The 26,087-nt window shown below is 38.2% G+C and overlaps 1 protein-coding gene across 6 annotated transcripts; it reads left to right on the top strand.

The window, feature by feature from the left end:
• The first annotated feature begins 7,462 nt into the window (after positions 1 to 7,462).
• On the top strand, positions 7,463 to 12,851 carry LOC107458390 (pentatricopeptide repeat-containing protein At1g01970). Of its 6 annotated transcripts, XM_021127683.2 has the most exons (5): positions 7,463 to 7,894; positions 8,995 to 9,042; positions 9,385 to 9,518; positions 10,432 to 11,192; positions 11,745 to 12,851. In XM_021127683.2, the coding sequence occupies exons 4-5, from the start codon at positions 10,725 to 10,727 to the stop codon at positions 12,507 to 12,509; spliced, it is 1,233 nt and encodes a 410-aa protein (XP_020983342.1). In that variant the 5' UTR covers positions 7,463 to 7,894; positions 8,995 to 9,042; positions 9,385 to 9,518; positions 10,432 to 10,724; the 3' UTR covers positions 12,510 to 12,851. The 6 variants fall into 6 exon arrangements, with proteins under 6 accessions (XP_020983342.1, XP_015932083.1, XP_052108029.1 ...); XM_016076597.3 differs by lacking the exon at positions 8,995 to 9,042; XM_052252069.1 differs by lacking the exon at positions 8,995 to 9,042 and having other exon boundaries at positions 9,312 to 9,518.
• The last annotated feature ends 13,236 nt before the right edge of the window (positions 12,852 to 26,087 follow it).

The following is a 26,087-nucleotide window of genomic DNA, read 5'->3' as shown; positions in this document are numbered from 1 at the left end:
TTTTCACTGAGAGGATGGGATGTAACCATTGACAATGGTGATGCCCTACATACAGCTTGCCATGGAAAGGAGTAAGAAGGATTGAAGAAAGAGTGAGTAGTGAAGTAGAGTTTCAAGAGGAGCACAGCACCTCCATAAGCCTATTTGAAATTCCCACTATTGAATTACATAAGTATTTCTATCCTTTTTATTTTCTTTTTATTATTAATTTTCGAAAACCCATAAACCAATTTAATCTGCCTAACTGAGATTTACAAGGTGACCATAGCTTGCTTCATACCAACAATCTCTGTGGGATCGACCCTTACTCACGTAAGGTATTACTTGGATGACCTAGTACACTTGCTGGTTAAGTTGAACGGAGTTGTGAACTATGGTATTGGCATCATGTTTTTGGCGCCATTACCAGGGAATGAAAAGCAATGAATTTTGCAAAATGGAATAACAAATGAATCACAATTTCGTCCACCAACTAACGAAGCTACTAACTTAAAGCACAAGAAAAGATACGATATAACAAAATATCATAGTATAATATCATAAGAATCTAGCCACAGCTCGCAGAATTTAAGCCGGCTAGCCATATGTACAGACAACTAGAAACTGAAGTTTAAAAGAGCTTATACAAGTTTTGTTCTCTAAAAAACAAGCCTCTATGCAAAACAAAATACAAAAGTGAGAGATGTATAAACAAAATAAACAAAAGACTCCAAAAGGTATCATAATCCTCCGCTTCTATCACCATCCAAGCAACTCACCGAGGTGGGTTGTGACCTGCATATGAAAAACACAACAGAAATATGGTATGAGAACCGGAGGTTCTCAATATGGTAACAGTGCTCAGTGATGTAGGATATAAGACCTCGGGATGCCAAAGGCAATCCTAGACTCCATATCCATCACAAGAATTTAAACTTAAAACATCCTAAAACAAATAAGCATAATATATCTTAGCATAAATAAATAGGGTACTACTCTATATTAAGGAATTTCTATTCTAACCAAACACCGTTGTCCCACAGCCTTTACTAACCTATCCTCCATGCGATCCCCTCGCCATCGCCTTCCGAACCTCCTCAATCCTAGTAGAAGTCACAATTATATACAATGCAAGTAAATCACAAGTAGAAGACTCAAGTAGCAATTAGACATGTTATACAAATAGGCAAACGATATCAAGTCGGCAAAGCATACAAACAGATAGAAAATGCACATGATGAATGTCTGTCCTACTGGCTGTGATATCACATTGTCGGTTCAACTGCCAACCTGACACATCTCCATGGAGATGTCGCCCTTCGGAATCATCATATGGGAACCCCCGAAATATAGTACTCCGATCACTGTCCAGGATTTTGCGCCTGCACGCTCTATTGATCCGAAGGGATGCGAGAGGGATACTCTTGCCACGGACCTCATATATCAATGCAAGCGGGACGAACCACCGCCCTTACGTCGCCGCTACCTTGATAGGCAGGATCCAACTGCCGTCCCTGCCGGGCGCATAGCGTCTCATAATCTCAATATAAAAAGTAGTTCAGTGGTTTTTCAGAAAACAGTTTCAATACATCAGTGATTTCTCATCACACATTCGAGTCCTCGACTCATCTCAACAACTGTCAATTCACATTTTCATTTTGAACTCAATAGTTCCTCAATTTCCATCTCATACATCAACCATTCATCACATACCATCAAACCATCCTTAATACACCCGAAACCTAGGCCTCAGTTTTCTAAGTTTTCCAAATAATACCATCTAAAACCCTCATGATCTTTCCCGTGTTTTAAATGTCCAAAATTAGGCACAAGAGTCTTAAAATAGTGTTATAAAAGCTTACAACCTTGTTGGGAAGGTAGAATAGTTGAAAACAAAGTAAAATTTTGAGAAACAGGACGTGTGCGTACGCACAGGGGTGTGCGCGCGCACACTCTAGAGAGTTTAAAACGTGTGCGTACGCATAAGGTTGTGCGTACACATAGGTAAAAATTTTCACAATTCTGTTTCGCTCGCACAAGCTGTGCTAGCGCCCTTAACAGATTGGCCTTCCCAACGTGTGCGTGCGCACAGGTTGCAATTTTCCATTGGTATGTGCGCGCACAAGCTGTGCTAGCGCTACAAATAGATTGCATGCCTTTGCGTGTGCATACGCATAGGTCTGTGCATGCGTACAGGTTGAAATTTTCGCAGAGGTGTGCGTGCGCACTAGGCTGTGCGTGCACACATACCAAATCATAAAATTCTTCAACTTTGCAGAATTTCAGATTTTTAACACCAACTTTGAATGATTATAACTTCCTCTACGAAATTCCAAATTTTGCAAACTTTATATCAATTTAAAGGGTTTTCAATGAACTTTAATTCTAAACAAATTTCAACCAATTTTGAAAATCAAGTCAAAGTTATGATCAGCAAAATTTACCAAAAACCAACTTTTACCCAATTTCACAATTTTCACAAATTCTTGTAAAACACAACCAAAACCATACCAAACCATTCCAATCTTCAATTATCATCAAAATCAACCCTCTATGTCACATTACACCAAACTTACCACATTTTCCTTCACCTTTCCTCATCCTCAACCTCAACATCAATATATCACATTATAATCAAACCTCATTAATATTTTTCCAACTACATTACCAATTCATCAACATCAATGTCACATATATCAACATAATTCACTTCTCAACTTCTCAAATCATTCATCCTCATCATATCATTATCCATCATCATAGTCAAACTCAACAATCATCAATTCATCATAAATCATCATATACCATCATTCAACAACTCAACAACCATTCAAATCCAAACCTATCCTATGGGTCACTAGCCTAAGTGTCCATAAATATTATATACTACATAGAGAAAACCGAAACCATACCTTGGCCGATTCCCAATATGTCCAAAACTCAAAATTGAGCATATATATATATATATATAAATCACCACAGATCAACTTAGGGTTCAACATAAACATAATCTCACAAAGGTTCAAGAGCTCTTACCTTTTCCAATAGCTTTGGAAGCCAAAACCCAATGCTAAGCAAGAATTAGAGTGAACCTAAACATCCAAAATCACAAAAACTCATTTAATACAAAGCCCTAAAAACTCAAAAATTTTGAGGAGAAAAACTGAGAGGGATTCGAGCTTTCCTTACCAGTTTCTTATATGGTTTTTGTAGAGCTCTTCACAAGGAACGTGTAGCCGTAAACGGTGCAGCGATCGGAGCTCTGTAGCTCAAGATATGAGCTTGAGAAGATGATGATGAATAGTGCTCAATCTCTTCACCTCTCCCTCTTTCAATTTCTGATGTGTGTGTGTTTGTGAGAGGGTAAGGGTTCATTAATGAGCCCTTATATATGTTGGGCTTGGGCCCAACTTGGGCCAGTCCAACCCATTAGCATTTTTAGCCCGTTTGTCCCAACTTCGGGCCAAACCTTTAAAATTAATGCCCGATTTTTTATTTCTAATATTTTTCTAAGGTTTTTGGCTGTTTTCACTTTTTCTCGCGCAGCACCGAGTAGACTTGAACCGATTCAATCGGTTCAACTGTCGGTTTGCGAGTTTTTCAATGTTTTTCGCAGAAAATACATTTTCTGACTCAGACAATCCCACTGAGTTCAAAAATCACATATAAATCCTCAAATTCTCACTCTAACTTTTCGAAATCTAATTTGGGCAATATAATCACTTAATTAACCGGTTGATTAGTTGCGATTCTTACATTCTTTAATCTCTGCCGTCGTCGTCCAGCCCAGCAACCAACGTCGTTCTCAATTTTTCTCTCTGCGTCGTTCTCACTGCTTAGTCTCTCAATACTGTCCTTCTCCCCTATTCTGTGCGTCGTTCTCTCTGCCAATGCCATGGTGCACCCACATTGTTTTCACTCCTCAGCGCCATCGTTTCAACAAATAATAGACAAATACAAACAAATTCAAGATTTAGTAATGATTATTAATAATAAATTAATCTGAGTAAAAAAACCTTAACCTTACTGTGCAAACTAAAGAAAAATACAAATTGATGGTAAAGTGGTAAACAAATCAAATAGAAAAATAATGAGAGGTGTAACTCACAACTACATTGTATAAGAACAATAATAAATATAAGTTGAGAAAGACTCTAAACAAACCATCAACTCCAACAAAACACAACAAAACAAACCATCAACTCCAATAACTCCATATACCACATCAAATTAAATCTAGTTACAAGTAAAATAAAAACTAAACGCCCCGTTATGACAATCAAGAGACCAAGCAAATTAAGAATAAAAAGGCCAAAGCATCCAGACATTTCGACATAAACAACCTATTTAAAAATAAATAAGGTTACTCAACAAGTTTTAGATTACTCACAGAATTAAAGTGTAGGACTGTAATCTTTAGCAGAATAAAAAATTTTATTTACATAAACCTTCTTCCACAAAATCAAAATCTTTTACAATATGGAAAATAAAGACATTCACTTTGTTAAAATTAAATGATAAAAGATAAGATATTGATGACTATTGTAGTGAAAAAAATTAATTTAATGTGATTGATTGAAATAAAGCAAAATATGAGAAGAGGAGTATGCATAGTAGAGAAGCGAGTTTACCAGAAAAGAGAAGCTGCCATAGTAGAAAGATGGGCAGAGATGCGGACAAAAGAGAGGATGCAAGTACGGATGGCAGAGAGACGAGGCAGAGAGGCACCTTGGAGAGATTTCATTGGCAGTGCAAGAGAAGAAAGGAGTAGCAACAACAACGCATGAGGAGATGCGAGAATGGTGCAATGGTGCCAGCACCAATAAGGCCAGCGATAGCAACGCTGGTGTTCAACCACCGAGAAGAGGAGGAAGAAAAGAAGAGGGAAGACGGTGAGTGTCTTAGGGTTGGGTATGGATTTTCATGGCAGCGGGAGAGTGACTCAGTGTGGGTCATAAAAAATGGATTTACACTTTACAAATTCTATTACAATAAATCGGTTTTTTCTGGTTTTTAAAATTTAAATTGTTAAGCCGGTTCAATAAATATATCCAATCATATTGTAATACTTAAAGTATCTTTACAAAAAGTGTTTTAGACCCAATTTATGTGAGTATCCATCATTATATATATACACACACATGTTAAAAAAGGCAATATATCCTAGAGGTGTAAGTTATCAAATCGGACCAAAATTTACCGTAAAATCGAATAGAAATTTACAACAATCGAATAAAAAAATTGAAAAAATTGGTTTTTTTCCGAAACCGATCGATTCGATTCGGTTTTCAGTTGGCTTGGAAGAAATTGAACCGAATCGAACTGAAGAAGTGGTTCAATAATGCTTGTTTTTACAACTTTATCCTTTAAACTAATAACAAAACCTCCAAATCCCTAACTCTAACTTAGTACTCAACAGCCACAACCCCACAAGACCACAAGTCAGTAAACTCACTTCCATCTTCCTCCTCCATGCCTGAGAGAATGAGAGCCTAAGAGCTGCCGCTGTCCTCCAGTCGCAAGTCGTCCATCGTCGACATCAAGGATGTCGTCGCAACTGTAGCGGTCATCTCCGCCGCAGGCATTGCAGCGAGCTAGAGAGGGCCGTCGTATAGCCGCAGTACGTCCTATTCGCATCGTCGTCCAGTTCACGCCGTCATCCAGTCCGTGCCATCATCCAGTCTGCGCCGTCGCAACAAACCCTAATAAGAGTCTTTCTTTTCCGTCGTCGAGCAGCAGTCTCCGTCGTCGACCAATTCCACTTTGTTGCCAAGCAACAGCCTTAGTCCAAGCTCTCTCTTACAACTCACAATGTCTTCTTATGAGGTTAGCAACTTGGTATATTCACAATTTGTTGCAAGTTATTAGATGTTGTTGTTGCTGGTCTGTTGGAAACAAAGTATATTCACAATTTGTTCATTTTGTTTCATAAAATATGTTGTTGTTGCTTTAATAACTTAGTATGTTTAATAAACTTTGTTGATGTTGCTGGATAAACTTAGTATGTTGCTGGATTAAATTTGTTGCTGGCTAAATAATTTGTTGATGTTGTTTCATAAACTTAGTATGTTTCACAAAAATATTTTTAAATGTGATAAGTTGATAAGTTATTAGTTGTTCTTGTGCTGTTGCTGTTGCTGGAAACAATATAATTTTGTTGTTGTTGCTAGTCTGTTGGAAACAAAGTATATTCACAATTTGTTCATTTTTGTTTCATAAAATTTGTTGCTGTTGTTGGATAAAATTTGTTGCTGTTGTTGGATAAACAATTTGTTGTTATTTCATAAAGTTAGTATGTTTCACAATTTGTTGCTGTTGCATAAATGTTGGAAACAATATTTTTGAACAAGTCTGATTGCTGATTTTGTTGCTAGAAACAATATTTTTATGAAAGAATCAACTGTTGCTTCAAAAGAGGCTTTTAGCACTGGTGGAAGAGTGCTTAATAACTATAGGAGTTCTTTAACTCCAGGTATTGATTTGCACACAAAATTGGCTTCATGCTTCTCCAATAACAACTGATTTTGAGGAGCTTATCGAGGAGTTTAAGAAACTTGAATTAGGTATGAAAAAAAATTGAAGTTCCTTTCATAGTTTATGTTTATAATTTATAATCTATATTGATTTCTTTGTTTTGTTTTTGTAGAAATTGCACCAACCGTAAAAGATGATGATGAATTTGGTATGGTTTCAGATTAAGCATGGTGGTTGTTTTGGTTTTTATTTAGTTTTAAAGTGGCTGTTTCGGACTTTATTTAGTTTTAAAGTGTGTTTGTTTTGTGCTAGACATTTTTAATTGTCTTTTTTTTATGTTTAATTGTTGGGACAAGTTGAAATTGTATTGAATTTGGATGTGATATACTCTTGTTATTTTAATTTATTGATGGTTTTAAACTTCATTTTATGGTATTTAAATTATGATTATTAGGTTTAAAAAAATCGAAAAACCCGACCGAACCAAACTGCTATTGCTTCGGTTCGGTTCGATTGTCAGAAAGCAGCAAATCGAACGGTTAATATCACTAAAGAATCAAACAGGTCGGTTCGGTTGGTCTCGGTTCAAAATCGAACCAAACCGAACCAATTATACCCTTACTATATCCTGATCAAGGTTCTGAAAATCAGATCTGGTGGTCAAATCGGTTCAATTGCAAACTGAAGATTAATTTGGTTCGGTTTAATGTTAAAACCGTCAATTTGTAAACTGCTTATGAATTGTTAAACCGGCCGGTTCTCATAAAACGTGGTCGTTTTAACTTTCACCAATGTTTTGAAAATCGGACCGAACTGACCGGTTTGACCGGTCTAACCGTGAACAAGCAGCAATTACGGTCCGGTTTGCCCCCAAAACCGTTTCTCTAAAAACTGGAGCTGAACCGTCAAACCGGCCGGTTGAACCGGACAGAGAACCGACCGGTTTAAAAGAAACGGCGTCGTTTTGCCAAATTTGCTTACTTTCACTCTTGGTTCCCTTTCTCCCTCCGTTTCTTTCATTCACAGAAACTTAGCCAAAAAACCCTAGCACTGTAAGCCTACACCACCGCCGCCGCAAGGAGTGGCATACTGCCGCCGTCCGTCCGTCCGTCTATCTAGCTTCCCTCGTGCTCCAAGTCTTCAACCCCCGTTCGCTGTCACCGATCGCAGCTGCTTACTCGAGCTCGGCGTCCGTCGTCTTTGTCTGCTCAGCCGCGCTTCCGCCACCGTTGGTTGCCGTTAACGTTCGCGTCTTTGTTCAGCCGTCGTCTTCGTTCGCGTTCTTCGCCGTTCAAGTTTGCTCGGCGTTCACCGTTCGCGTTCACTCGCCGTTCACCGTTCGGGTTCGCGTTCGTCTGGAAGCCACGTTGCCCTGCTTCAAACTCTGCGACCAACCCGTGCGCTCCACCTAGCCGTCGAACTGCTCTCTTTTGTCGCCGCCGTGAGTTCCCTAAACCCGCCGCGAGACAATACACTCACACGACACCAATACTCTGCTTGAAACTCTGCAACTTCTTATTTCTATTACAATAAGTAACTATTTGATTTGCAGTGGTTTGGATTTTTTTCATAGACTGAATTAAAGTATACAATAGTTATGTTCTCTTCTCTATCACATTGATACTAAGCTTTGAATTCTCTTATTTCGTTTCAAGTTTACCACATGTTTGATGAAATACTTTAACCATATTTCGGGTTGGTTTTATCATTTCTAGCTTTTAGAAACTTAGTAAGTTGATTGCATGTGAAATTAGAATAATTGGATCTTAGTAATTAGGAAATTTTAGCTGCACAAATAGCATCTTTGTAGAAAACATATTAGCATTGCATTAGTGTTCTTCTGGTAAATTTTAACCGTTAGTGTGAACTTGTTAATTTGCTAATTGTTCTTGTGTTGTTGTTCTGTTGTTCTTCTGTTATTTTTATTTTATTTTATTTTTTCTTGGGCTGCTGTTGTTTTAATTTGCTAAATTGTTAGGTTTCTGTGACATAATTTGTTGGATTTTCTATTTAGGTCTTGTTCTTGTTTATTTGCTAAATTGTTGTTGTGTATTTATTGTTGTCTTTGAGATTCTTGTTGGATATTGGTGATCATTAATTTATTATATGCTTCATGTTTTCATTGTTTTCTTCTTCTGAAGGAAAAAAAATTCTGTTTTCATTGTTTTGTTGATTGTTTGTTTTGTTTCAGAAATTATTTTTTTGTGATCAATGCTCAAACTCTAAATGCTATTCTGTTGGTTTTGCAGTGTTTGTTTTGTTTCAGAAATCAATTTTTTGTTATCAATGCTCAAACTCTGAATGTTGTTCTTCTGTTTTTGTTTTGTTTCATAAATCAATATTTTGTGATCAATGCTCAAACTCTGAATGTTGTTATGCTGTTTTTGTTGTTTCAGAAATCAATTTTTTGTGATTAATGCTCATACTCTGAATGTTGTTCTGTTTTGTTTTAAGGCTGAGTTTAGAAGAGGTGATTGATTTTTGAGTGTTGTTTTGTTTTTGTTTTAAAGCTGTGTGTTGTGTTCAATTTTCATTTTGTAGGAAATTCTTTGAGGTATATAAGAATTAAGAAGGAAGACTATTTTAACGGTATTATTCTGTTGATTCTGGTTACAAGCTTGAACATAGAATTGAAGAGAAAAACCCTTTATTATTTTATCATTGGCCTATTTTTGGCATTGCATATCATTGTAGTTTGTTTATTCATAGAACTAGTTGTTTATGATCCCCTTTTGAAGTAAAAAAATGTAGTAGAAGAGTGTTTAGAACCAGTTGCTTTATTCATTGAATTTTTATAGAATCAGGTGTTTATTATTTCCGGTTGAACCACGGTTAAACCGGTTGAACCAATGAACTAGTGAACCAGTAACTAGAGTGGTTCGATGACCGGTCCAGTTTTCTGAACCTTGACTCTCGCAACATGTTCTTCAGTTCTCCCTCGAGCCATTCCCATTCCTGATTCCTCACTCCTCAGTCTCTCTCTCAAGTCCTAATTCCTGATATATCCTCCTCTGCGGTTAACTCCTCCGCTCGGCTTATTCAAGTTTCAACTCAGACTGATATTGGTAAGTGACAACTTTGTGTAAACTGATAAGGACACACTTTACAGTTCCGGTGCTATTTACATACATGAATTCTTAGCTTCGATTCTCAAAACTTTCTACTCTTGCAATTCAATGGCAAAATTTTGCTTCGTCGTTGCTTTAGTGGCCACGACGGACGTTTTCTCTGCTCTCTCTCTCTTTTTTTTCTTTTCATTAATTGTTAATTAGGAGCATTTTCTTGTGCACTCCAACTGTTTGAGGAAATGTCGCACTTATTTATTGATCATCTAGCTTAGTTTTTGCGACTTATATGCATTTTGTAGCAGAGTGCTTCCTAGTCACCGCATATGTCAACAAGTATTTATTTATTTAAGTCAGCATTAGCTAATATTTTTTCCACACTAGTGGAGTACATATTAATTCACGATTTTCTTTCGTTCCCAATAGTAACAACTAACAACTGTGATAACTACATATATTTATTATATTTTTTTAATAAAAAATGGCATGTAACCAAATCAGTTATTATATATTTGTGTATAAAACTATAGATACATATATTGTTTAATTTATTTTTAATGTGTATTTTGTATTTTATATTTCAACATGTATTTTATATAAGTGTTTAATTTGGTGGTTTATTTTTTATGTCCACTTGGCATGGTTGTTTTTAATATATGAAAAGGGTATTCTAGAAGAAAAAGAAATTGGACACCAATAAAGGAGAATTCTGTTATATATGTTGTAGATGATAGACTATATAGACTTAGCGTTTATATTTGTTAACTTATTTTGTTATGTCAATTTTTTTTTAAATATGATCTTGCTTGGGTAAAAAGTTGCATCCCCAGGCTGCAAAAATAATTACCATTTATTTCTTTTGCTTTTATATGAAGTACTGAAGTAGTAACATTTGCTTCGATATTAATTGAAGGGAGCATATTCTGTATCTATCTCTAAGGCTGGTGCATTAAGGCATTGAGATACAACAGAGGCCTGTATTTGAGAGACTATTTACATTGTCTTTGGCGCGGGATGTTTCATAATGAAGTGTAGCAAAGGAAATATGCTCCTATGGCTAATTTTCAGCTAGCTTGTGGTTGCTTATTATCATCTTGTTGATCTTATTCATGGGTTACATAACTTGAACTACTTATATTGCGTGGCTAAGTTTACTTGGTTTGCATGAACATCTTGGGACATACCACGCTCTTGTGATCTCTATTGATGGCGGTCTCTTGCTATAACCTAATATGCAACTGTTACAACCCATTTTACTCCACTACCAATGATGTTACCAAATTATGTCGTGCTAGGACTAGAGCAAACTCATTATATCGAAAACCCAGTTATTATGATTTCCGTAAACACCGTTTTGGTGCAGTATTAGTTGCTATTGGTATGGAAGAAACTGTAAAAGAAGAGGTGAAAGAAGAAAATCACAGAAAGTTTAGGTGGAATGAGATATGCCATCAGAATATGACAAATCAACAAAAACAGGCCATATCTAACCTTCCTTTCAGGATGGCTAAACGATGTAAAGCGCTGATGAGACAGATCATATGTTTTTCTGCCGAAAAGGGGAACATATATGAGCTGTTGGGGGCTTGGGTGAAGATCATGAAGCCTTGCAGAGCAGACTGGCTTGCAGTTATCAAAGAATTGAAAACTCTGGAACATCCTCTGTACCTTGAGGTATTCTCACAACTTCTAATTTCATTCAAAGAGAGTTACTATTTATGTTTATCATAAATTTTACATGTTTTCTTTCTCTCTGAGCTGTGTGAGATTACTTACATATCAAGTTAGTATCTTTGATCTCACGGATATTTTTCTGAAAACTGAGAACATAAAATGTCATTAAGCGCTGTGGACATCTGATCCAGATGACCACATCTGCTTGCTTTAAGAGTCTGAACATTTCTGGTTCTTAAATTGAATATTTTGGTGCATTACCAACTGATTTTGTTAGGTTTAAATGTCAATTTCATTACCATTGTTATTTATTAATTACTTTGCCATGGCCTTTAGCAATCTGAGCACTATGGCAAACTGACAATATATGTGTGTTTAATAAGTTTTTTGAAGCAAGGGATCTTTTTCATTTTCAATAACAACATAAATTAATTTAAGCATCATAATAGTTATTCAATTTTTTTTTATATAAGTAGTGATAGCTTTGCCATTATGAAAAATATCTATTCTCTATATTTTGAAAGGAAGCTTCATCTATGTATGAATTTGTAGGTGGCGGAATATGCTCTTCTAGAAGAATCCTTTGAAGCCAACCTTCGTGACTACACAAAGATAATCCATGGCTATGGCAAGGATAATCGACTTGAAGATGCTGAAAATGTTCTCACAATAATCAAGGAAAGAGACTTCATCTGTGACCAAGTGATCTTGACTGCGATGCTTGACATGTACAGCAAGGCTGGACATCTTGACAAGTCTAAAGAATATTTTGAGGAGATCAAATTGCTCGGGGAACCTGTGGATAAAAGATCATATGGCTCGATGATCATGGCATATATCAGAGCTGGAATGCCTGAACAGGGAGAGATATTACTTCAAGAAATGGATGCTCAGGAAATAACTGCAGGCAGCGAGATTTACAAAGCATTGCTTAGAGCCTACTCTATGGCTGGCAAGGCTGAAGGAGCACAGAGGATATTTGATGCAATTCAGCTGGCTGCTATCCCTCCTGATGATAAGGTGTGTGGTCTAGTTATTAATGCCTATGGTATGGCCCGGCAAAGTCAAAAGGCTCGCATTGCATTTGAAAATATGAGAAGAGCAGGTATTGGTCCTACTGATAAATGCATAGCTTTGGTGTTGGTTGCATATGAGAAGGAAAACAAGTTAAATGAATCATTAGAATTTTTAATAGAATTGGAGAGAGATGGCATTTTGGTTGGAGAAGAAGCTTCTGTAGTAATGGCTCGGTGGTTCCGAAAACTGGGGGTGGTAGAAGAGGTTGAACTTATTTTAAGAGACTTTGCCATAAGCTAGCATTGTAAGCAGAGCCCTTTTAACTCAGTGGTAGAGTAACGCCATGGTAAGGCGTAAGTCATCGGAAGTTACTGCATCATAATTATTAGAAGCTATAGTGAACTGTCTTTTCAAAAAGGCTAAGTTATTAGGTAGAGGCATACAAACTGCAATTTCACTTGTAATATATTTGTTATGTTTCAAACAACAGTTGATCAATCACAAGCTGCAGCCTTTCAGGGAGACCTTCAGCTTTTTCTTTGTATGTAACATTTTCTAGCCCAAGACAAAAAACACTATTGTTTATGATCTTTCAAGAGCAATCTATTGAAAATAAAATGATAGAGCACAAAGTCTTACTTATCCTTCTTTGGATGAAAGAAGTTAAAGAATCATCTCGTTATTTGGAATCTAGAACTGCATCCACAAAACATCTTCATCAGACAGTGAATCACCATGATCCAATTTAAATGCAGACTCTTGAATCACACTCAAGTCAGATGTTCTCTGCAGTAAACCGTGATTCCGGGAAGCTGATTCAAAGCCCTTGTTAGAGTTTAGGGTTTCGACCCGATTTCACATGACTGCTACCTTCATTATAAGGCATGGTTCTGTCTATAACAATCCTCTCAGATGCTATTCCAGTGGCTACAAGCTTGCAAGGTTTAGCCAAAGGGATGCTAATGGTTTAGGAGACAGGTTTATCAGATTGAACTGTAGTAGATTCTACATGTTGATGTGACTTGAAAGTGATTCTAATGAGCAAAAAGCTAATGCTCACGGATACTGACAAATGCATTAGATTGTTCAAGTATTATCACGATGAGTGAATATTGTTCCCACGAGAATTAATGAATTGAGACAAGTAACGTCTAATTTAACCTCTGATTAGATCAATTAAACTTGGGCAAGCGGAATGTGAAGTAGAAGAACCGTCAAGATTATAGAATGTAAATGGGAGAGGATTTAGGCTGAGACATACAAAATCGTGTTTGACAGAAGAGACATGGACAGAGACAATGTGTCCAGAGAGGACACGGAGACACTAACAAGGGACACAATTTATTTTTCATTTTTTCTTACATTATTTTGTTAATTTTTTATAATTATATTTTTTATTATTATATCTTTTGCCTCAAATTTTTTGAATGAAAAAAATGAATAAATTAAATTTTTATAATTTGTTCTAGTTTATCACCAAACATGATACAAGAACACGATTTTGTATCTCTATCCTTTGTGTCTTGTTCTTAGTGTCTTGTCTTATCCTGTTCTCAGAAACAAATGCAACCTTAGTGATTTATAAAAAAAAATCAAGAATACAGAATGTTAAAGGTTTTGGAAATGTTTATTAATATAAACATATAATATACCAATTAGGAAATAATTAACTATTAGAGATTCATAAGTATTAGTAAATATTAGTGATGAAAAAAATAATATATATAGGAATATGGACTACACTATTGTGGTAGGCAGAGAAATTTGGTTAGCTCTCATTTGGAGTTTCACCCTCAACTTGAAGGAAGGAATTACTGTATTTCTTCATCTCAATACTCATTGATGTGTACCCGCCTATACTCGGAGATAACATCCAAATAGAAACCGAGCTTAAAACCCGGAAGCTAACAAACAGGAACGAAAAAATGTGACCAAGTCGCTCTTATCCATTGGGCGCTATTCACAAGACAACGGAATCCGCTACCCAAGCAAGATAACAACTCTGTGCAAGTCAAAGATACTAACAACGGCACTTATCAGATTTATCGGAACTCACTAAACACTATACTCAACTATAAAACCAGGCCACATAATCCACAAAAGGGCAGGTCACAGAACTCATTCTCACTTATTTTTCTTACTCCCATATATTCTTGTTTTCTTACTTGAGCGTCGGAGTGCTTTTTGCAGGTGCTCCCGCCGCGGTGTTCATCTTCAGCCGACGTATTCCTCTCCAGTCCGAGCATAATCGCTGAGCAGGAAAAGTCGCTATAGCTCGGCAGTAACAGGACGGAACATTTGGCGCCCACCGTGGGGCCCGAAAGTTAACCTAATCCCACCTTTTTACTTCATATTGCACTTTGTATCCTCTTTGTGCAGGATTTCTCGACTCTCCGATATGACCGATAATGGAGTTCACCAAATTACTCAGGCCAAGCTCCTGGCCCAAATGGTGGAACTGCAAGCTGAAGTTCGAAAACTCGCTGAGATGTCCACTCGAAACAACACCGGCAAACACGAGGAGAACGGCCCTAAGGGCCCAGGCAAAGACAACACAGACCTACTGAACGTCAATCCTCCAAAGGAGAAGTTAACCTTGGACAACCTGTTCTCCGAGGAAATCACCAACTATCAGATGCCGAAGAATTTTACACTGCCCTCTTCTCTTGAGCCGTATAAGGGGATTGGTGACCCCCGGGCTCATATTAAGAAATTTCAATCTATGATGTTCTTTAATGGCCCTAACAATGAACTCGTGCTTTGCAGGGCCCACATACCTTGATGGAGCTGCATTACTTTGGTTTTCAAAATTACCTGAAGGATCAATCTCTTCATTTGAACAGTTGGCGAAGTCCTTCATCGACTACTTTGCAACGGCGCGGATATATGTACATGGATCGGACTACCTAGGAACCATCCGCCAAGGTCCACAAGAAAGCCTAAAAGACTACATGACAAGATTCGCAGAGGCTACCGTGGAGATACCAGACCTGGACCCGGTTGTCCACCTACATGCTCTCAAGGCCGGTCTCCAGCCCGGGAAGTTCAGAGAAACAATCGCGGTAACAAAACCGAAAACATTGGAAGAATTTTGAGAAAGGGAGGCCGGGCAAATGGAGATCGAGGAACTCCGTGAAGCCGAAAAAGCAGAAAGAAGGCAACCCCCGAAGGGAGGAAGGCCGAGCAATAAGGTCGGCCGACCACAAAGACTCCAGAAAACCATTCAAGCTCACCCCAAAATTCGACAACTACACCAGGTTCAACACAAAAAGGAAAAAGATAATTAAAGAAATACTTAATGCCAAAATCATAAAACCTCCGGCAAGAGCATGAAATTATCAAGACCAACGATTCATCGACAGAAGTAAACATTGCGCTTTCCATCAGAAATACGGACATACAACCGACGAGTGCGTCATAGCCAAAGATCTGCTGAAAAGATTAGCTCGGCAAGGCCTTCTGGACAAATTCATCGAAAGAAGAAGACATAAGGAAAACGGCCGAGACCGAGAAGAATGCCAACAGACCTCAGGAAGCAAAGAGGACAATAAATGGTCAAACAATACACCACCAAAAGGCATTATAAATTGTATTTCCGGAGGGTTTTGCCAGCGGAGGTGCAACAAACTCGACAAGAAAAAGAAGCTACCGCGCAATGCTGGCAATCGAAGGAACAACCCCGCAAAACAAAGACAAGTCCGACCTTCAGATCACCTTCAGCTAGACAGACATATGCTCGGCAGCACCAAACCTAGACGACCCGGTGGTAATCTCTATCCAAACAGGCAAGCTATTGGTAAGAAAAGTCCTTTTGGACCCAGGTAGCAGTGCATATGTAATTTTCTATTCCACTTTTCTAAAAATGAAATTATCTGAAAAACTGATACAACCCTCATCCGGAGAACTAGTAGGTTTCTCTGGAGAAAGGGTCTCCATCAAAAGATACATATGGCTAAAGACGATGATAGGAGAAGACTCATTATAAAAAACTATTGATTTACAATACCTGATAGTTGATTGCCCCAGTCCTTATAATATTATTCTCGGAAGACCTGCTCTGAACATGTTTAGAGCAGTAGTGTCCACCTTTCATCTGTGTGTAAAATTTCAGGCACAGGACGGGAGGATAGCAACGATCCACTCGGATCACCAACAAGCTCCGCAGTGCTACAACGCAAGTCTGAAGAAGTCGGAAATGAAAAAGAAGCATCAGCAAGAAGTCAAAGCGATCCTCAGTCAGAATGAGGTCCTAACCCTGGCCGAGCTCGATCCCCGACTCGACACTGAAGAAAGACCTCAACCAAGGGATGAACTCCAGAAAATTCCATTGACCGACAATCCAGAGTAGGTAACATACATCGGTCAAGCTTTACAGGGACAAGAAAGGTCAGACCTTATCAAGGTGTTACAAGCCAACGCCAATCTCTTCGCCTGGACTCCATCTGACATGCCAGGTATAAATCCAGACGTCATTTGCCACAAGCTCGCCACTGACAGAACGATCCGACCTATAGCTCAAAAGAAAATGAATCTCGAAACAGAAAAATCAAAGGCAGCCCTAGAAGAGACCGGAAAACTCCTTAAAGCTAACTTCATCAAAGAAATTCGGTTCACCACATGGCTATCGAACGTGGTAATTGTAAGGAAAAGTTCAGGTAAATGGTACATGTGCGTCGACTTTACAGATTTAAACAAGGCATGTCCTAAAGATGCTTATCCCTTACCATGTATTGATAAACTTGTAGACAATGCATCAGGTTTCAAAAGCTTAAGCTTCATGGATGCATACTCTGGCTACAACCAGATCCTTATGCATCCGGAAGACCAAAGCAAGACAACATTCATAACTAAACATGGAAATTTTTTTTATAAAGTAATGCCATTTGGCCTAAAGAATGCAGGTGCAACCTACCAACGGCTGATGGACAAAGTATTCCGCCATCAAATAGGTCGGAACATGGAAATCTATGTGGATGATATGGTCGCCAAAACCACTCACGAGAGATCACACTGTGACGACCTCAAGGAGATATTCGGACAGATCCGAGCATACAACATAAGACTCAACCCGAAGAAATGTGCCTTCGAAGTGCAAGGAGGTAAATTCCTCGGATTTATGCTAACCTCACGAGGGATTGATGCAAACCCTGAAAAATGTGGAACAATACTTAATATGGCAAGCCCTAAAACGATAAAAGAGGTCCAACAATTAGCAGGGAGAGTAGCCGCATTATCACGATTCCTACCGGCAGTGTCAAACCGATCATATCACTTCTTCAAGACGATAACGAAGAATAAAAAATTCGAATGGACTACAGATTGTGAGACAGCATTCGCCGAGCTCAAAGCCATACTGTCATCACCACCAGTATTACAAAGACCGGAAGTCGGTAAACCTTTATATTTATACTTGTCTGCTTCCAATTATTCTATAAGCTCGGCTCTTGATGAGCGGATAGTTTATACACTTTTTGGCATTGTTTTTAGGTAGTTTTTAGTATGTCTTAATTAGTTTTTAGTATATTTTTATTAGTTTTTAAGAAAAATTCACATTTCTGGACTTTACTATGAGTTTGTTTGTTTTTCTGTGATTTTAGGTATTTTCTGGCTAAAGTTGAGGGACCTGAGCTAAAATCTGATTTAGAGGCTGAAGAAGGGCTGCAGATGCTGTTGGATTCTAACCCCCCTGTACTCGAAGTGGCTTTTCTAGAGCTACAAAACTTCAATTGGCGCGCTCTCAACTGCGTTGGAAAGTAGACATCCAGGGCTTTCCAGTAATATATAATAGTCCATACTTTACACGAGTTTTGACGACGTAAAATGACATCAAAATGCCAGCTCTCTACCCTTTTCTGGCGTTAAAACGCTAGAACTGGCATAAAAGTTGGAGTTAAACGCCCAAACTAGCACCAAAGCTGGCGTTTAACTCCAGGAATAGTCTATGCACGTGAAAGCTTCAATACTCAGCCCCAGCACACACCAAGTGGGCCCCAGAAGTGGATTTATGCATTATCTATCTTAGTTTACTCATTTGCTGTAAACCTAGGCTACTAGTTGAGTATAAAAACTACTTTTAGAGATTTATTTTGTACCTCATGACATTTTACATCTGAATTTGTATCTTCTACGGCATGAGTCTCTAAACCCCATGGTTAGGGGTAAGGAACTCTGCTGTGTCTCGATGGATTAATGCAGTTACTACTGTTTTTCATTCAATCACGCTTGTTTCTATTCTAAGGTATTCATTCGCACTTCAACATGATGAATGTGATGATTCGTGACACTCATCACCATTCTCAACCTATGAACGCGTGCCTGACAACCACTTCCGTTCTACCTTAGATTGAGTGTGTATCTCTTGGGCTCCTGGTTCATGGGTTCGATTGCCTCTCCTGACAACAGAGCATTCAAATACATGAGATCAGAGTCTTCATGGTATAAGCTAGAATCAATTGGCAGCATTCCTGAGATCCGGAAAGTCTAAACCTTGTCTGTGGTATTCCGAGTAGGATTTGGGAAGGGATGACTGTGACGAGCTTCAAACTCACGAATGTTGGGCGCAGTGATAGTGTGCAAAAGGATCAATGGATCTTACTCCAACACTAGTGAGAATCGACAGATGATTAGCACTACGAAACCCGTAGCTGGACCATTTTCACTGAGAGGACGGATGGTAGCCATTGACAACGGTGATCCACCAACACACAGCTTGCCATGGAAGGAGCCTTGCGTGCGTGAAGAAGAAGACAGTGGGAAAGCAGAGATTCAGAAGATGGAGCATCTCCAAAACCTCAACATGTTCTCCATTACTGAATCACAAGTACCTTTTATTTCATGTTCTTTTATTTTATTGCAAACAAAACCCTTTTCATTGATAATCTCCTGACTAAGAGTTACAAGATAACCATAGCTTGCTTCAAGCCGTCAATCTTCGTGGGATCGACCTTTACTCACGTAAGGTATTACTTGGACGACCCAGTGCACTTGCTGGTTAGTTGTGCGGAATTGCAAAACTGTGATTGTAATTTCGTGCACCAAGTTTTTGGCGCCGTTGCCGGGGATTGTTCGAGTTTGAACAACTAACGGTTCATCTTGTTGCTTAGATTAGGAAAATTTTGTCTTTTGGGTCAGAGTCTTTTATTTTCTTTTCAAAAATTTTTTCAAAAAATTTACTATTTTTCTTTATTAATCTTTAGAGTTTTCTGGTTGAGTCTAGTTGCATGTTTTAAGTTTGGTGTCCTTTGTGTTTTTGTCATAAAAAAAATTAGTTTTTCTCTATTTAATCCTTGCATTTGTTGAATGTGTCTATGTTCTTGTGAATGGTTGCTCCTTTGAGTCTTTCTTTCTAAAATCTTTTCGAAAATAATTTTTCTTTGTTTAAATTTTGTTCCAATTTTTGGTGTTCTTTTTATGTTCTTGAGTCCTTTGAGTCTTTGAATTTTTGTTCTTCGTATTCTTGTGAATCTTCAAAGTGTTCTTGAGTCTTTCTTGTGTTTTGATCTTAAAATTTTTAAGTTTGGTGTCCCTTAGTGTTTTTCCTCCAAATTTTCAAAAATAAGGAGCATTAGATCTAAAAATTTTAAGTCTTGTGTCTTTTTTTATTGTTTTTCTCTTTCTTCATTAAGATTCAAAAAATAAAAAATATCTTTTCCTCATTTCACTCATAATTTTCAAAAATTTTGCATTAAATTAGTCATCAATTTTTAAAATCATATCTTTTTCAAATCATATCTTTTCAAAATTTTTTTTCTAAAAATCATATCTTTTTCAAAACTTACTAACCACTTTTTCTCTCTCCTCACCTTTTCGAAAATCCTCACCTTTTTTTAATTATTTTATTTTATTTTATTTTATTTTTAATTTTGGATTTCAAAAAAAAATTTATAAATAAATATAAAATAAGATAAAATTTTTATCCACATCATCTCCCTTACTCCATCATGGACCTAAGTGGAAATGAACAGTTCAGAAGGACTTTGGAATCATATGCTAATTCCACTACTGCTTCATATGGGGGTAGCATCTGTATACCCCCATTAAAGCTATTAATTTTGAGCTAAACCCTCAGCTCATTATCATGGTGCAGCAAAATTGCCAGTATTCCGGTCTTCCACAAGAAGAACCTACTGAGTTTCTGGCACATTTTTTACAAATTGCTGACACAGTACGTGATAAGGAGGTAGATCAGGATATCTACAGACTATTATTGTTTCTATTTGCTGTGAAAGATCAAGTTAAGAGGTAGTTAAATAACCAACCCACAGCAAGCATAAAAACATGAAAACAGCTGTCAGAAAAATTTCTGAATCAATATTTTCCTCCAAAAAGGATGACACAGCTAAGGTTGGACATCAAAGATTTCAAACAAGGAGATGATGAATCTCTTTATTATGCCTGGGAGAGGTACAGAGATATGCTAAGGAAATGCCCATCTGAAATATTTTCAGAATGGGTGCAGTTAGACATCTTTTACTATGGGCTTACAGAAAAAGCTCAGTTATCTCTAGACCACTCAGTTGGTGGATCTATACACATGAGGAAGACGATTGAAGAAGCTCAAGAGCTTATAGATACAGTTGCCAGAAATCAGCATCTGTACTTAAGAAGTGAGTCCTCTATGAAGGAAGAGACTAAAGCAGTACCCACTGACCTTAGTCCTCCATAACAAGTTGCTGAACTCAAATAGCAATTACTCACTCTGACAAAACAGTTAGCAAAATTTAAAGAGATGTTACAGGATACTCAAGATGCTAATAAGAATATGGAAGCACAACTTGACCAGACAAGACAACAGTTATCTAAACAAATAACAGAAGAATGTCAAGCTGTTCAATTAAGGAGTGGAAAAACATTAAATACATCAACTCAAAGCAACAAAAAGTCATGAAAAGAACAACTGACAGAGGACGAGCAGAATGCTACCAAAATCCTTCTAAGGACAGTAAGAGCCCAGAGAGGAATGATTCTGGCATTCAAACGCCAGAAAAGGGTGAAAAGTTGGCGTCAAACGCCAATTCCATGTCTAGTTCTGGCATTTGAACGCCAGAAAAGGGTAGGAATTTGGCGTTAAACGCCCATTCCTCCTCCTATCCTGGCGTTCAAACGCCAATGAGGGATCAGACACCTGCAAGTGCTGATGATAACTCCCTCAAGAAGGCTTCTCAACCTGCAGCAACTAAGGTTGAAGAATATAAAGCCAAATTGCCTTATCCTCAAAAACTCTGCCAAGTGGAACAGGATAAATAATTTGCCTGCTTTGCAGACTATCTTATGACTCTTGAAATAAAGATTCCGTTTGTAGAGGCACTTGAGCAAATACCCTCTTATGCTAATTTCATGAAAGAGATCTTAAGCCATAAGAAGGATTGGAGAGAAACTGAAAAAGTTTTCCTCACTGAAGAATGCAGTACAATCATTCTCAAAAGCTTACCAGAGAAGCTTAAGAATCCCGAAAGCTTTACGATACCGTGCACATTAGAGGGTACTTGTACCAAGACAGCTCTATGTGATCTTGGGGCAAGTATCAACCTAATCCCTGCATCCACTATCAGAAAGCTTGGCTTGACTGAAGAGGTCAAACCAACCCGGATCTGTCTTTAACTTGCTAATGGCTCAATTAAATATCCATCAGGCGTAATTGAGGACATGATTGTCAAGGTTGGACCATTTGCCTTTCCCACTGACTTTGTAATGCTGGAAATGGAGGAGCACAAGAGTGCAACTGTCATTCTAGGAAGACCTTTCCTAGCAACTGGACGAACCCTCATTGACGTTCCAAAAGGGGAATTAACCTTGAGAGTCAATGAGGATGAGTTTAAGTTGAATGTTGTCAAAGCTATGCAGCATCCAGACACATCAAGCGACTGCATGAGTGTTGATATTATTGACTCCCTGGTAGAGGAGATCAATATGGCTGAGAGTCTCGAATCAGAGCTAGAGGACATCTTTAAAGATGTTCAGCATGATCTGGAGGAACCAGAGAAGACAGAAACACCTCTGATAACTCCTCAAGAAGAGAAAAAGCCTCCTAAACCCGAGCTTAAACCATTACCACCCTCCCTGAAATATGCATTTCTGGGAGAGGATGGTACTTTTTCTGTGATCATAAGCTCTGCCTTAGAGCCACAGGAAGAGAAAGCACTACTTCAGGTGCTAAGGACACACAAGACAGCTCTTGGATGGTCCATAAGTGATCTTAAGGGCATTAGCCCAGCCAGATGCATGCACAAGATCCTCTTGGAGGATAATGCTAAGCCAGTGGTTCAACCACAAAGGCAGCTGAATCCAGCCATGAAGGAAGTGGTGCAGAAAGAGGTCACTAAATTACTAGAGGCTGGGATTATTTATCCAATTTTTGATAGCCCCTGGGTGAGCCCTGTCCAAGTCGTCCCCAAGAAGGGAGGCATGATAGTGGTTCATAATGAAAAGAATGAACTGGTTCCTACAAGAACAGTTACAGGATGGCGCATGTGTATTGATTATAGAAGACTCAATACAGCCACCAGAAAGAATCATTTTCCTTTACCATTCATAGACCAGATGCTAAAAAGACTAGCAGGTCATGATTATTACTACTTTTTGGATGGCTTTTCAGGCTATAACCAAATTGTAGTAGATCCTCAGGATCAAGAGAAAACAACATTCACATGTCCATCTAGAGTATTTGCCTACAGAAGGATGCCATTTGGGCTGTGTAATGCACCCACAACCTTTCAGAGATGCATGCTCTCTATTTTCTCTGATATGGTGGAAAAATTTCTGGAAGTCTTCATGGATGACTTCTCAGTATATGGAGACTCATTCAGCTCCTGTCTTGATCACCTGACACTTGTTCTGAAAAGGTGCCAAGAGACTAACCTGGTTTTAAACTAAGAAAAATGTCACTTTATGGTGACTAAAGGGATCGTCCTTGGGCACAAGATTTCGAACAAAGGAACAGAGGTGGATCAAGCTAAGGTAGAGGTAATTAAAAAATTACCACCACCTTCCAATGTTAAGGCAATCAGAAGCTTTTTGGGGCATGCAGGATTCTATAGAAGGTTTATAAAGGATTTTTCAAAAATCGCAAAACCTCTAAGTAATCTACTAGCTGTTGACACGTCATTTATATTTGACACAGAGTGTCTGTAGGCGTTTGAGACTCTGAAAGCTAAGCTGGTCACAACACCAGTCATTTCTGCACCAAACTGGACATTACCATTCGAACTGATGTGTGATGCCAGTGACCATGCCATTGGTGCAGTATTGAGACAGAGGCATGACAAACTTCTGCATCTCATATACTATGCCAGCCGTGTTCTAAATGATGCACAGAAGAATTACACAACCACAGAAAAGGAGTTGCTTGTAGTGGTCTACACCATTGACAAGTTCAGATCCTATTTAGTACGATCAAAAGTGATTGTGTACACTGACCATGCTGCTCTTAAATATCTACTTACAAAGCAAGATTCAAAACTCAGGCTCATAAGATGGGTGTTGCTTCTGCAAGAGTTTGATATAGAAATAAGAGACAGAAAAGGGATAGAGAACCAAGTAGCTGATCACTTGTCCCAGATAGAACCAGTAGCAGGAGCGTCCCTCCCTCCTATTGAGATCTCTGAGACCTTCCTGGATGAGCAATTGTTTGCCATTCAGGAAGTTCCGTGGTTTGCAGATATTGCAAACTATAGAGCTCAGTAATGTCAAGCTATTGACAGTAAAGAAGCGCTTATTGGGAGGCAACCCAATTTTATTTTAATTCTATATATCTATGTTATTTTGTGTTTTCTTTTAGGTTGATGATCATGTGAAGTCTCAAAGACACCTATAAAAATAAAAAACAGCATTGAAAATAGCACACCCTGGAGGAAGGACTTACTGGCGTTTAAACGCCAGTATGGGTAGTAAAATGGGCGATTAAATGCCCAGTCTGGCACCTTTTTAGGCATTTAAACGCCAGAATAGGGCACCAGACTGGCGTTTAAACGCCAGAACAGGGCACCAATCTGGCATTAAACGCCAAAAACAGCAGCAGTGTAGCGTTTAAACGCCAGAACAGGAATAAAAGCTAGCGTTTAAATGCTAGAACAGGGCAGCAGATTGGCGTTTAAACGCCAGAATTGCATTCTAAGGCGTGTACACGCCCAGATGAAGCAGGGATGAGAAATCCCTGACCCCTCAGGATCTGTGGACCCCACAGGATTCCCACCTACCTCACCATTCAAATTCAAACCATTCTCCTCTCAAACCCACCCATTCACACACCTCCATCTCCTCTACTTTCTTCTTCTACTCCTTTCTTTCTTTCTTCTTTTGCTCAAGGACGAACAAACCTTTTAAGTTTGGTGTGGTAAAAGCATTGCTTTTTTGTTTTTTCTATAACCATTTATGGCACCTAAGGCCAGATAAACCTCTAAAAAGAGGAAAGGGAAGTCAATTGCTTCCACCTCTGAGTCATGGGAGATGGAGAGATTCATCTCACAAGCTCATCATTAAGAAGAGGATGGAGCAAACTAGAGAGTCCATTCATGTTACTCAACAAGAGCATGAGGAAGTCCCTCATCAAGAGATCCTTGAGATGCCTCAAGGGATGCAATTTCCTCCACATAACTATTGGGAGCAACTCAACACTTCTTTGGAAAGCTTGAGTTACAAGATGGACCAACTAAGGGTGGAACACCAAGAGCACTCCATCATTCTCCATGAGATAAGAGAAGATCAAAGAGGCATGATGGAGGAGCAACAAAGGCAAGGAAGAGACATATAGGAGCTCAAGAGCACCATTGGTTCTTCAAGAGGAGGAAGACGCCACCCTCACTAAGGTGGACTCATTCCTTAATCTCCTTGTCTATTTATTTTTCTATTTTCGGTTTCATGCTTTATGTTCTATCTATGTTTGTGTCTTTACTACATGATCATTAGTGTCTATGTCTTAAAGTTATGAATAATTCCATGAATCCTTCACCTCTCTTAAATGAAAAATGTTTCAAATTACAAAAGAACAAGAAGTACATGAATTTTGAAATTTATCCTTGAAACTAGTTTAATTATATTGATATGGTGGTAATACTTTTTATTTTCTGAATGAATGCTTGAACAGTGCATATTTTTTATCTTGTTGTTTATGAATGTTAAAATTGTTGGCTCTTGAAAGAATAATGAAAAAGGAGAAATATTATTGATAATCTGAAAAATCATAAAATTGATTCTTGAAACAAGAAAAAGCAGTGAAAAAGAACAAGGCTTGCGAAAAAAATGGCGAAAAAAAGAGAAAGAAAAGGAAAAGGCAAGAGCGAAAAGCCAATAACCCTTTAAACTAAAAGGCAAGGGTAAAAAGGATCCAAGGCTTTGAGCATTAATGGATAGGAGGGCCTAAGGAAATAAAATCCAGGCCTAAGCGGTTAAATCAAGCTGTCCCTAACCATGTGCTTGTGTCATGAAGGTCTAAGTGAAAAGCTTGAGACTGAGTGGTTAAAGTCATGATCCAAAGCAAAAAAAGTGTGCTTAAGAACTCTGGACACCTCTAATTGGAGACTTTAGCAAAGTTGAGTCACAATCTGAAAAGGTTCACCCAGTTATGTGTCTGTGGCATTTATGTATCCGATTGTAATACTGGAAAACAAAGTGCTTAGGGCCACGGCCAAGACTCAAAAGTAACTGTGTTCAAGAATCAATATACTAAACTAGGAGAATCAATAACACTATCTGAATTATGAGTTTCTATAGATGCCAATCATTCTGAACTTCAAAGGATAAAGTAAGATGCCAAAACTGTTCAGAAGCAAAAAGCTATTAGTCCCGCTCATCTAATTGGAGCTAAGTTCATTGGAATTTCAGAATTTATAGTATATTCTCTTCTTTTTATCCTATTTGATTTTCAGTTGCTTGGGGACAAGC

This window comes from Arachis duranensis, chromosome 7, assembly GCF_000817695.3.
Source record: "Arachis duranensis cultivar V14167 chromosome 7, aradu.V14167.gnm2.J7QH, whole genome shotgun sequence".
NCBI classification, from domain to species: Eukaryota; Viridiplantae; Streptophyta; class Magnoliopsida; order Fabales; family Fabaceae; genus Arachis; species Arachis duranensis.
This window is presented reverse-complemented; position numbering and strand designations above follow the sequence as displayed.